The 12,228-nt window shown below is 40.0% G+C and overlaps 1 protein-coding gene across 1 annotated transcript in view; it reads left to right on the top strand.

Annotated features, from left to right (window-relative positions):
• Nucleotides 1-1,051: 1,051 nt before the first annotated feature.
• LOC122647622 (F-box protein SKIP31) overlaps nucleotides 1,052-12,228 on the top strand; it is a 32,468-nt gene continuing 21,291 nt past the window's right edge. The window contains exons 1-5 of the mRNA XM_043840977.1: nucleotides 1,052-1,346; nucleotides 1,508-1,669; nucleotides 1,810-1,883; nucleotides 3,883-3,958; nucleotides 4,193-4,303. Coding sequence (XP_043696912.1) covers nucleotides 1,269-1,346; nucleotides 1,508-1,669; nucleotides 1,810-1,883; nucleotides 3,883-3,958; nucleotides 4,193-4,303 — 501 coding nt within the window. The 5' untranslated portion in view covers nucleotides 1,052-1,268. The remainder of the gene's footprint in view (nucleotides 1,347-1,507; nucleotides 1,670-1,809; nucleotides 1,884-3,882; nucleotides 3,959-4,192; nucleotides 4,304-12,228) is intronic.

The raw sequence follows: 12,228 nt of genomic DNA, 5'->3' as shown, positions 1-12,228 counted from the left end.
GCCTACTACTTTCACACTTTGCAATACTAGGACAACAACTGCAAATGTTTCACCTAAGATGCTAAATTGATTTACAAGTTTGTCTAGCCTGTTCAGTATTTAACCAGATACGGCCTTGGGGAACCAACACAAAGTAGAGAAATTTTCGGCACTGAAGCTCCAAAGATCCTTCTGTTAGCAATCCTGAATGCTGAAAAATGGCCCAAAACTTCCTTGCTTTTGGATTTTAAGCATCAAACTAGTGTCACTTAACAATAAGAAGCTCAGTGATGTTAAATAAAAAATAACTGTAAAATTGCCTTCATTAGATTGAAATATAATTGTCAAACCCATTCTGGTACCGAATCAAGTAAAAGCTCACAAAGAAATGTAATAAAGCATCATACTGAAACAGAATGAGAGAGTGAGAGAGAGACAAAGTACCTTAGTGGATGGCGGAAGAGGGGATAGAGAGTGATAGAGAAATAGAAGGAGTTGAGGCTCGAGGAAGTTGCAGTATGGCGGTGGTCCTTCACAGTCCTTCACAGTCCTTGCGTGAACGAAACAATAGAGGTAAAGAAGAAGATGGCGGTGGTCCTTCACAGTCTTTCCTCATGGCAGTGGTGACAACGGCGGTGCACAGTAGAGGAAGAGATGAAGAAGATGATGGCAATGGTGAAAACGGCGCTATTCTCTTTCAAACCTAGCAAAGGAAGAAGAGAAAGAAGAGTAAAGAGGAAAGATGATGGATTACGGATTAGGAGAAGGGTAATTTGGATTTTTACCTTTTTATGGTCCATAAGCAAGGTTTTAGTTCCTGGGGGAGGGCTACAAGATAGGTCAACAAACCTCAGGGGTTCTACTAGATGTTTACTCAAAAAAAAATGTAGTTTATTTTAGTTTTAATAATGTCTATTTTCCATTTAAAAAAAAAAAAACACATAAAAAAACCATTGGTTATCAGTGAATATGCAATGCACACCGTCGAATCGGGTATCGGCAATCCCAAAAAATCGATACGATAACGATATGGATCTGCACGGATACACGGATACCTCAAACCATGGTAACGCATGGAACCATGGGCTTATGAAACGACACTGCGTGAATCCTAGGTCCGTTTGCCGTATTATCAGTAAAGTCGCCGGCGGTGGTCGCGTCTTCCTCACCTAACCACCCCTACACTCTTCGAGTCTTCAATTCTCAAATTCCTGAAAAGCTTCAACTGCAATACTTTCTCCCTCGTTCGTGCCTCCCTGCTCTAGGTCTCTAGGGTTAGGGTTTCCACCATGACGACTTCAGACGACGAAGACGAAATTCTCGCTCTTTTTCTCGAATCAGAGATTCTCGCCGAGGTCTCCGATGAGGTCTGATCCTGTGAACATTTCATCCATAGAGAACTTATATCAGATCATGGAGTAGGGTTATGGTTATGAGTTTATTGTTTGGACTTTGCAGTAGTAATGGTGACTCAATTGGGGTTTTGGCTTCGTTGCTAAATCTCGAAAATCATTCAATTTCACTGTAGGAAGAAGCCAAAACGACGCCACCGTTGAAGAAATTGCGAGTCGACAAAGAGAAGTCTCAAGCTGGGAGTTGCAGCAAAGTCCCTGGAAGGTTTGAGACGGAGATTTTTAGCAAGATTCCTGGGGAGCTTTTCCATCATATCTTTAAGTTCCTTTCTTCGGAGGTCAGGATTTATGAATTCCATTGGTAGTTTAGATGGAATGCAGTGATGTTTCTGATGAATATAGAGTTGATTTTTTTATTTGAGTTGTAATTTTATTTTGTTGACAAGTATTTGGTTCCGATCCTTCTGTACTGTGACAGGATCTTGTTGCATGCTCGTTGGTTTGCAAATTTATGAATTGTGCAGCATCTGATGAAAGTCTATGGCGTCGATTGTGAGTATAATTTCATCTTAATAATCAGTTTGTGGATTAACAACTGAATTTTGAATTCTGACATCTGTTCAATGTTTTCTGTGATTGTTGAGGCTCTGCACTATTATGACTACTTTCTTTCTTCTATTAATTCCAGATGGCAGTACATCCAAATGGTTTCATCATACCTTTTTGTTCGTGATTTTAGCTCTGAAGTCTTGAGTTAATGATGTAATCTTAATAAAAACCACATAAGCATTACATCTAAATGGTTTCATCATACCTATTTGTTTGTGATTTTAGCTCTGAAGTCTTGAGTTAATGCTCTACTGTTAATAAGAAAAAGCACATAAAAAGAAGGGAAAAGGAACACTGCCTGATCGTGTTCCCCTGCGTCCACACACGAGGGGGGGGGGGTTTGGAATGACCGCCCCTCCCCTCCTGTTGGATGCCCCTGCGCCCCCCCTCAATGGCTCCCCTTGCTGGTGCAGTGCCACGCGATCCGGCAGCAAACCCTTCCCCTAAAAATAAAAAAAGGGCAACGGAGAGAAACTGCTCCATTTGATCTTGTTTTATGCAGTCTGGTGGGAAGGCTTCATTTCTTTAGTTGGTTCACTTTTACCATTGGTGGGAATCTATGATTCATGATTTTTGGCTTATCATATGCAATAATGTTGATAAACATGCGGAGGTTTTTTCTCAGAGAATGAATTTGTTGATAAGCAAATGTGCATGCATTTCTCTGAGGGAGTTAAGTTGAAAAGTATATATTATAAGGCGGAGCTAGCAAGTTGCTTATGATATCAAGGTCCCATGGTTTCTCGGTAGTACTAAGCATGCATGCTAATGAATAATATTTTCTCGTTGCCTGGATGCTGGTGGTTGAAGAACAGTTTGTGGTTTGTTCTTTGTTTGATGTTCAATGCAGATTGTTAAGTCTCTGATTTTGGATGTGTTCAAGCTTTTGACATTCATTGGTTGTTGAGCACCCTATGATGTACATACCTGCCTTTCTGGAGTAACTATTGGTGCCTGAAGAAGCTCTTTTAGATACTTTATGGTCATTGGCCTGGGAATAGTTTTTTTTTGGAATATTGCATTCTTGAGTTTTTGTTCTTTTACTGTTTAAAGGGAACTTGAGCAATGCTTGAAAGAGGAGATTCACCCAATAGCCATCTGGAAATGCCATTGTTGTTTAAATTGTTTTCAGTTTCTCTGTCTCTCTCTGTCTCTCAGCAACAGAGCTTTAGAAAATGGTATGAGTGTACTCTCTTTCAGGGTAGGTATGACTTCATTAAGGGGGTAAGTTCACTAGAGTTTCTGAGCTGCAAAACCGATGGTGACAGTACATCTTATTGTTGTTTATGTCCTTTTGCTACAAAACTATGAGGCTCACATGCATATTACCCAATTTCGTAGATAAATCTTATATAAATGCTATAAGGTTTTAGTCTCAGACTGTAGGTCCCCTGTTTCCAGACTAGAAATGCTCAGAGATTAGGTTCTGTAAGTTATTATTCAACTGGGACCAATTTATTGGGACAGTGGATTCACTAAGGATGTTTGATTGCTTTTCCAGCATTGTGTTATAGGTCAAGTGAGGGGAAAATGAGAGACTCGTTCTTTTGGTTGCATTTCTTGAGCAATTAGCAAGAAAAGGAGTAATTGGGAAAGGTTATCCCCAGCCTTGTGTCTCACCCATTACATGGAGAACATTGGGAAGAGGAAATTGAGAAAAAGCTGCTCACACCTGCTTCTTCTTCAAACAACTCTGCTCTCATATAGGGGTTAACTGACTGAAATTCTTGGACACACAAACAACAATGATGAATTTGTCATCTATTTGCTTTTGGTTTTCTTGGTATTACTTGTCTCAACCTTTGAAGTTTGTGGGTGTTTCATTACAGCTTACCCCCCCAAGAAAATTGCTTCCTATAAAACCGATGCAAGTTGGAAGAATTATGAGAATGTTTGACAAAATGAATAAAGTGGGCGAGTGAGCAATTGTAACTTTTTGCAGGTACTGTATACGTTGGGGTTTGTCAGCTCCCTCTAAAAAGTTATGTGACTGTGCTTGGAAAAAGCTTTACATTCAGGTACTTGTTTTGAGTTCAACTGCTTCATATTCCTCAGTATTACAGGGAAAATCACTTTTATATGTGTATTTAACTGTCCTTGTCTTGAATAGAAGAAATTGCTACACTTGTTTGGAGGTAAGCTAGATGTACTAGTTATGGGATCTTATAGCACTTGCATATTATATATTCCTTTGATGCATTTACCATTCAAATTTACTGCACCTGAGTTGAGTGCAACACATTTTCTTGCAGCGCGATGGTGAGGACATGGTTGAATTTGTTAGGAACACTCCTTCCGAGTTCAAGGAGTATTATATACAAATGCAGGCAGCCAAGAGAAGCCAAGCTCCACTTCCTTCTCAAGTAAAAAAAAAAAGTTACTTTTTGCTTGCAAATGGACTGCTTGTGTACCAGCATTACAATATTCACTTCAGTATGAAAGAATGGGAAGCCTTCTAATTGTCTCTTCTGATGACCCCCGAATAAGTTTTTTTCACCTGGGAGAACTTGTACAATGCTAAGGCCCATCTCAATTGATATATTTCTGAATAGAGTTATTCTAATAAATGTGTTTCTGGAAAATGAATTCCTAATGCTGTATTAATTTAGACCCTTGAAAACTGTTTCTTCTTCTATTTAAAAGGAGTCTTATCTAGAAACACCATTTGGCTTAATGCTTGTTTAGAAATTTGTGGGTAACAAAGAAAAATAAAAATAAAAAAGAGATTTCTGAAACAAAAAGGTTGCTTTTAAAAACATTTTGTGTGTATGTTGGGGGACGGGGTCATTTCATTATCAATATTTCTTCATTCAAATGCATGTGTAAACATAAAAATGGGGTTATGAAACCATGGACTGCATCCGCTTGCTGTCTCTCTCATTTTCGTTTTTGTATTCAATTTCTACTCCTTAACCCATCCTCGTATCTCTCTCTGATCTCCATCACCATATTCATTTTTCTTGTTTCTGTTTTCCAGCCCCATAAGCCACCTTCCTCAATCTCTCTCTCTCTCTTCCTTACCTTCTGTTCTTTCTGCAACTTCCTCCCTTTGTGCTCTCTCTTAAGAAAAAAACTATCTGCAAGTTCTTCAGAACTTTGCTTCTTACCATGATGAAACCAATGTGATGTAGTATCACTTGACTGGTTGGATCAGCATGTTAGGCTTTGGAGACCCAAACCCAGACTGAACTGGACCAATGGTTTTTGGTCCAGGGGTTGGAAGTAGTATATTAGTTTATTTAGTAGTGTATTTATTTTAGTCTTTTATTTGTTCTTAGGTTGATATGTAGGAGTTAGAATAGGTGTCTTTTTATTTCTCTTTAAATACTTGCATGTAACCCAACAGTGGACACAGTGAATTGAATAGAAGTTTATTGGGTTTACTTTCGGAGAGTGTGTGATTGTATGATTTCTTTCCCCTTCCCCTGCAACTTTTCCCTTCTCCTATCTGGCCCCCCACCAATTTGGTATTAGAGCTGAAGGACCCAGCTCCTTCCCTTCCATATCAATATCTGTCATCTCATTCTCCTTCTTCCCTATTTTCTCTTTTCTGTTACTATTCTGCAGTGTATTGAAAAAAAAATTCTTTGATTCCAGCGACCATACTATTCTTCGATTCCACTGTCAAACCCCGGCCCACATCCCTTTCCAAACCAGAAACCCAAAACCCTCTTCGGTTCTCCTAGTGATGCAGAACTGAAGTCCTACATCCGCAAGCAGAAGAAGAACAAGAAGCTGTCCAATTAGTAGTAGTATTAGTAATCAGTTACTTGGTAGTATTTTTCTATCCAAGCTGCTGCCCAGCCTCCCATCCCAAACCCTATAGTCCATCATACGTTTCAAAAACCCAAAACTTAAAACCTAACCTTGCTGCCGATTCTAATTCACAAGCCTAGACTTGTTAAAACTTAACAAGATCTTCACTGATGGACTCTCCAACATTGGCTTGACGTAACCCAATCATCAAACTTAGGTCCCATCAAACCCTAACCCTAATTTCACACTTTTACCTATTTTTGACCTAGCTGAACTACCATTCAAGTTAGATCCTGGTTGTCTGGCTTCTAGTTGGTCTCCTACCAATCTAGATCTACATTACCTAGTACCCCCATCCCCTCCATTCCTACTGCCAAACCTCTCTCTCACTTGGATCTCCGGCACCAACTCTTCCCCACTTTCAAGTGTTCTCCTTCATCAGTCTTATAGGGTTCCAGCAAGTGAAAGTAGAAGAAGGAGAGCAGAGAGAGCGAGAGGTATTGAACCCCCCCCCCCCCCCCCCAAAAAAAAAAAAAAAAAAAGCATATCTGGGTTTGAACTCCTTATCACATTCGGACTCCACCAATTGCAGCCCTCCACCAGCCTCCTTTAAAGTCGCACATACACTTCCTCCTTCGAAGTCATGCATACGATTCCTCCTCCAAAGTTGTTTCACCCTCTACTGCTGTTTTCCTCTCCGGAGTAGCAGACTCCAAATGCGACTGTTCGGTAACCCCCACGATTCCTCTTTACTTGTGTATTTTCCTTTTTCTTTAAATCCTAAACTTCTCTCTCCTTTTAGTCTAATTCTGGTTACCCCTTACTGTTACTTTATTCCAAGTTTGCCCCTTTTTCCTGATAAGATACACTCCGTTCACTTGTGTTCTTTTCCTTATAGTTTGCACTTCCATTAAATTACAGTTCTGCCACCGTCATTATAAATATCTATCTATTTACTGATTTGTCATTACCTTTGAGTGTTTCCTTGCTTAACTTTACCATGGTAGCCAACGGCGAGATTATCCAACAGCTCAATTCATACAAAGGTGAAACTAATTCAAAAGTTGACACTCTCACTGAATGTGTTGATACCCTTACCGCAGCTATCAGTTCCCTCCATACTATGATGACAACCATGCAAGCTTCTATTGATCGATTGGTGGCTTTAGATAAAGGAAAGAGTCCTATGCAATCCGAGGATTCTTCCAATTTCGTCCCACAAGACCCGTCTCATGATACGCCGCCACCACCACCACATCATACACCACCACCACAACATATACCACCACTGCTATCACTCGCACCTTATGGAGTTCGTTGATATGATGATTATGGAGTTGAACTAGTAGCAAAGTTGGATGTTCATGATTTTTATGGGGAGAATAATCCAGAGCAGTACCTTGACCGGATTCACAGTTTGGAGACCTTTTTTAGATGGTACGGTTTAACTGAGGCCCGAAAAGTCTCATTTGCAAAAGCTAAACTTAAAGGTACTACTCGAGTCTGGTGGATCAAGCAACAACATCAAAATCGGGACACAATATTGGTTTAATTACTTCTTTGGCTGAAATGCATGAAGTTATGAACCAAAGATTCTTACCTCCTGACTACAAGCAACGCATGCACCTTAGATTTGCACAGTTGAAGCGGGAAAACCTAATAGTTGAGGAGTTTGTTGCCAGATTCTATTATTATACCACTCAATCTGATTTTGAGTGGGATAAAGTATTGGTGGAACAGTTCTGCAATGGTTTGCACCCTCAGATCAGTGCTGCACTCGCATCCAGTCGACTGCCTACAATGGAAGATGCAATACAAGTTGCATATCAGGTAGAAGAAGTCTGAAACGGCCTGTCACTCGAAGGAATTTTTCACACTCTTTTCCTTAAGGGTAACAGTTACAATCAACAACAGTCTTCCCCCCAAGAAAAGTCATTCAGCAAACCACAGGCTATTGGTTCGTCTATGGCATCCTCACGGCCTAACTGGCCATATTCTCTACAGCGGCGTGATTTTGACATGGTATCTTCACGCCCTAGCACGTTAAACAGTGATGTAAAAGGCTGCCCATCATTGTTTAACGTGCAAAGGATACAGACATTTCAGTTCTCATTGCTTCAACCTCTTGGTAGCTTATGTTGATTAGGATTCATTTATACCTTGTGATCCAAAAGAGCACCTTGGTGTTGATACAGTTGATTTACCGATAGAGCTTGAAGCAGGTGAAGTTAATGGCAATGACAGTGATGAGGAGCTACATCCTTGTTATGTTCTTGATCCTATTTTGACAACTCACAAAGTCACTGAGGATGAAGATTGGCGCAGCAACAATGCCCAATTATGTATTCTGGTGATTGATGGAGGTAGTTGCACTAATGTCGTCTTTGAAGATGCTGATTGTAAGCTGGGACTGCAGACAAAGCCCCATCCAACTCCTTACAAAAATTGCATGGGTGAACAACACTAATCTCAAGGTTATGGTTAAGTGTTTACTCACCTACTCTATTGGTGGATTCGTGGATACAATACAATGTGACGTCCTCTCTTTGAAGGTGTGTCATATTCTTCTTGGTCGGCCGTGGTTATTTGATAAGAACGCACAACATTGCGGGTAATGGGTATGCAAATACCTACTCCTTCAAGCACGACAAAAAAACCATGAAGTTTCTTCCCGTTAAGGATCTCCTCGACATTAAACTCAAGAAAGTAACGGGATCGTTCCTCCGCCAACCTATTGCTTTAGATGGCCTCCTTGGTCCTTTTCCAAACTCTACGGAATTGTGTTTTTTTTTCAGAGGAGGAGAATTGATGCAGTATCACTTGGCTGGTTGGACCCGTATGATAGGATTTAAAGACCCAAACCCCGACTGAACAAGTTCAATGGTTTTTGATCCAACAAGTGTTGGAAGTAGTATATTAGTTTATTTATTTTAGTCTCTTATTTGTTTTAGGTTGGTACGTAGGAGTTAGAATAGGAGTCTTGTTATTTCTCTCTTTAAATACTTGCATGTAACCCAACAGTGGACACAATGAATTGAATAGAAGCTTATTGGGTTTACTCTGTGAGAGTGTGTGATCTCTTTCTCCTTCCCCTTCAACTTTTCCTTTCTCCTATCTGGCCCCCCACCACAATGGCTGTATTGGGGAGAGCTGCATCAAGACCAGGTTCCTGTTTTAAGCCAATCTGTCTTCCTCTTTGTCAATGCTACTCTTGTCTTTAAAACTCATTTGTCGATCTCTTCGTTAAGGCTGCTTCCGTCTTCAAACCATTTTTCTTCCCACCTGTAGACAAGGTTCTAAGGATTTATAGGGCTCTGACTATCCTTGCAATTGTTACTAGTAAGACTGCTCCCCTAATCTCTCTCTCTCTATGTGTGTGTGTGTGTTTGTCTGTTTGGTTTTCCAGTATGCAACTTCTTTCTCCCTACCTTCTCAGTTATTTTGTCATTTCCTTCATTTCCAGTTTATAATTTTCTCAGTATTCTACTCTCAATTATCTCTTCATCCTTCATTTCTATAACATATATGTTGGACCGGTATGGCAATCCAATAGGGTGTGGATTGGGTATTGGTAGACTTGAAAATCTTTTCAACTACTTCAAGGATTGTAAGGGAATGTGGAAAACAAAAACTCATACACAAAGGAAGACATGAGATTTATAGTGGTTCAATCCTCTTGACCTGCATCCACTCTCCACTAAAATGATTTGTCTTTTCAATGGTGTCAATTAAACCTTACAATGTTTTTTCCATGGTCTCACAACTAACCCAATCCTTTCTCGGTGGGTCAAACCCCTTACACACTCTCACAAAGAGCTTTTGAGTTTTGCAACTCAATTACAATGCCTCTTGGTAGGCTAATCTTCAATTTGAAGAACAATTCAAACCCTCATTCTAGGGTGGATTTACAAATCAAAGCGCAATGACTCCCGATATTATATAAGGCCAAAATACTAAGTGTAACACTTAAAAATATGGCTAAGGTTCTCATGGGCAAATGACAAAAAGTCCCATACATATATAATCAATTCATAACAGCAAAAAACTGCCATTTTTATCTGTTGGGACTCTGGCGGTTTACCCCATATAGAGCAGTTTCCCAACAACTCTTACTTTTTGCCAATAGAACTCATGATGATCGACCCCGATATGAAGCAGTCGACCTTGAGATTGGAAGGTCAACCACGAGCTCTGTGAAGCCCAGACCTCCAGACACTGGGACTTCCGTTCCCAAACTTGGAGGTCGACCGTGGAGGTCAACCTCAGAAACTGGTAGTTGACCTCGAGGTCTTCTTCTTTGATTGAATTTCTATTTTTAACTTTGTTTTTGAATTTTGTTCAGACAAGTAACATGGCCTTTCAATGACAAACTACGAGTTGTTTAAGATGGTGTGGTCATATTCAACGGAGGCCAAGGATGGTTCAGTAAGGAGGAGTGATATGATTCCGATTGAAGGAGCCAAAAGAGCTAGGGACAGACCTAAATTGACTGTTGGAGAAGTGGTGAGGAAGGACATGCATAGGCTAGGGCTTGTTCCAAGTATGACCTCGGATAAAGCCTATTGGAAGGCAAAGATCCATGTCATAGGCCCCATTTAGCTGAGATTCTCCTGACGTGCTGGGCTATGCCTCTTTCCGCTTACCTTCTTTCATCGTTCATTTTCCATCTTTCATTTGTCCTTTTCCTTTTTCATCTCTCATCTCGTTTTCCATCTTTTCTTTGCCTTTTTTGGTTAGAACTCTGTTTTCCCTACTTTGTTTTGTTTGGCTCCATGTGCCGACCCCGTTAAGTTGAGATAACTAGATAAGGCTGAGTTTGTTGTTGTAAGTAACTTGGCCTTTCTGCCTTATGATTTTCCTCAGATATTTTGGTCAAGAGACTTGCCCAATAATACATCTAATCCATTTTATGTAATTGGTCAAGTCTGGTCGAGCCCCAACACTGTGAGGGCTTCAACCATTAGCCCTACTTAGACATCTTTACATCTAAGTATCTTGGGCTTACCAAAAACTGGGGATCTTACTACCATAGTTCGAGAACTCGTTTCGTTTCGGTATTTCGGGCTGACCGAAATATTGTTATTTTTTTTGTATGTTTCGATAGGTCATTTCGGTGGGTTTTAGGCCAAGTTAAGGCCTGAAACTTCATGGAAACCCTATTTTAGGCTATATAAACATATTTAAATGTTCAAATTGCAAAAATAGTCACCCAAAATGGTGTTTTGGATGTGCACCATTGATTGGCAACGTACGGTCGAACCCTAATATATAACTTAGTTAATTACACATTTACACATACACATTGTACATTAAACAAGTAAATTGACTTGGAACTAAGTTGGAAACATAATGACTCATAAGTTAAGTCATAAATCATAATATTAAGTACATAAGACATCAAGTCAATAACAAGTTAACAAATAACAACTTAAGAGTTAAGATTTAAGAAGATGATATCAAACATTCCAAATCACAATATGTCAATATCCCCAATTGTCCCCTACAAGGCTACAAGTCAAGTAGTCAACTAGTCATCATTCATCTCAAATGTTTACAAATTTGCTAATAATAACTACTCCGCCGTCCAGGATCAACCCCACTCGTGGTCCGCTGGAGCCGACGTGTATTGCTCTTCGACTGTAGGACAAATGCATGCCACGTCATAGTTTGGGAGAAGAAGCGAGTGTAGTCATCCACAGTGGCCATGTAAACTGCATCATCAACATGTTGAAGGTAACCTATCCTAGGATATAGGTCACCAAACTGTGAAGAAGTACTACCCACTGATCCACTATGAAATGAGTCATATGACGGCTCTGGGAGCATGTACGGGTTGTACGGCTGCGGCTGGTGGGTTGGGTAGCCAGAGTAGGAAAAGAAGTCATCCACAAAAGACGATCCACTATATCCCAAACAAACATGTTGATCATGCATTTCCCTAAAAAGAATCAATTTTGAGAATATGGTTTTACCTGGAATAGTGGAAAGGCTTCACAGATGTGCTAAGAAGTTTGTTCTCCAAGTGATTCCGGCGTAGATGCGGCAAGGATTCAAGTGGGAAGTGGAAGAATGGAGAAGAAATGAGCAAAAACCTTCAAAAACCAAGCAAAAGTGCAAAACCAATTTCGACCGAGACTGACGAAACATGTTCATTTATATAAAGCAATTTCTCGAGACATTCGAAATCTCGTGATATCTCGAAATTTCGATCGAATTTTTGTATTTTTTTTATTCGAGGTGGCATTTTGTTTCGAGGAGGTCGAAATATCCGAAATTTCCGAAATCTTGATCGAGATTTCGCGAGATTTTGAACTATGCTTACAACTTAGGGTTACAAAGATTACAACATAATTGAAATAGATCCTAAGTCTAGAAACCTAAGTGCAGCTACTCTTCATAGAGTGATTGACACTTCGGCTTCTTTGTCACTTGAGGTTGTAAAGTTGATCTCCGAAAGATTTGATCTTCCACTCAATCGAGTTGGAGATGTGCTGATAATGCTTTTTCTCAATGATGCATTTAGCTTTCTTGG

The sequence above is a fragment of the Telopea speciosissima genome, unplaced genomic scaffold, assembly GCF_018873765.1.
Source record: "Telopea speciosissima isolate NSW1024214 ecotype Mountain lineage unplaced genomic scaffold, Tspe_v1 Tspe_v1.0094, whole genome shotgun sequence".
NCBI lineage: Eukaryota > Viridiplantae > Streptophyta > Magnoliopsida > Proteales > Proteaceae > Telopea > Telopea speciosissima.
Note: the sequence above shows the minus strand (reverse complement) of the source record. Positions and strands in the feature narration are given on the sequence as shown.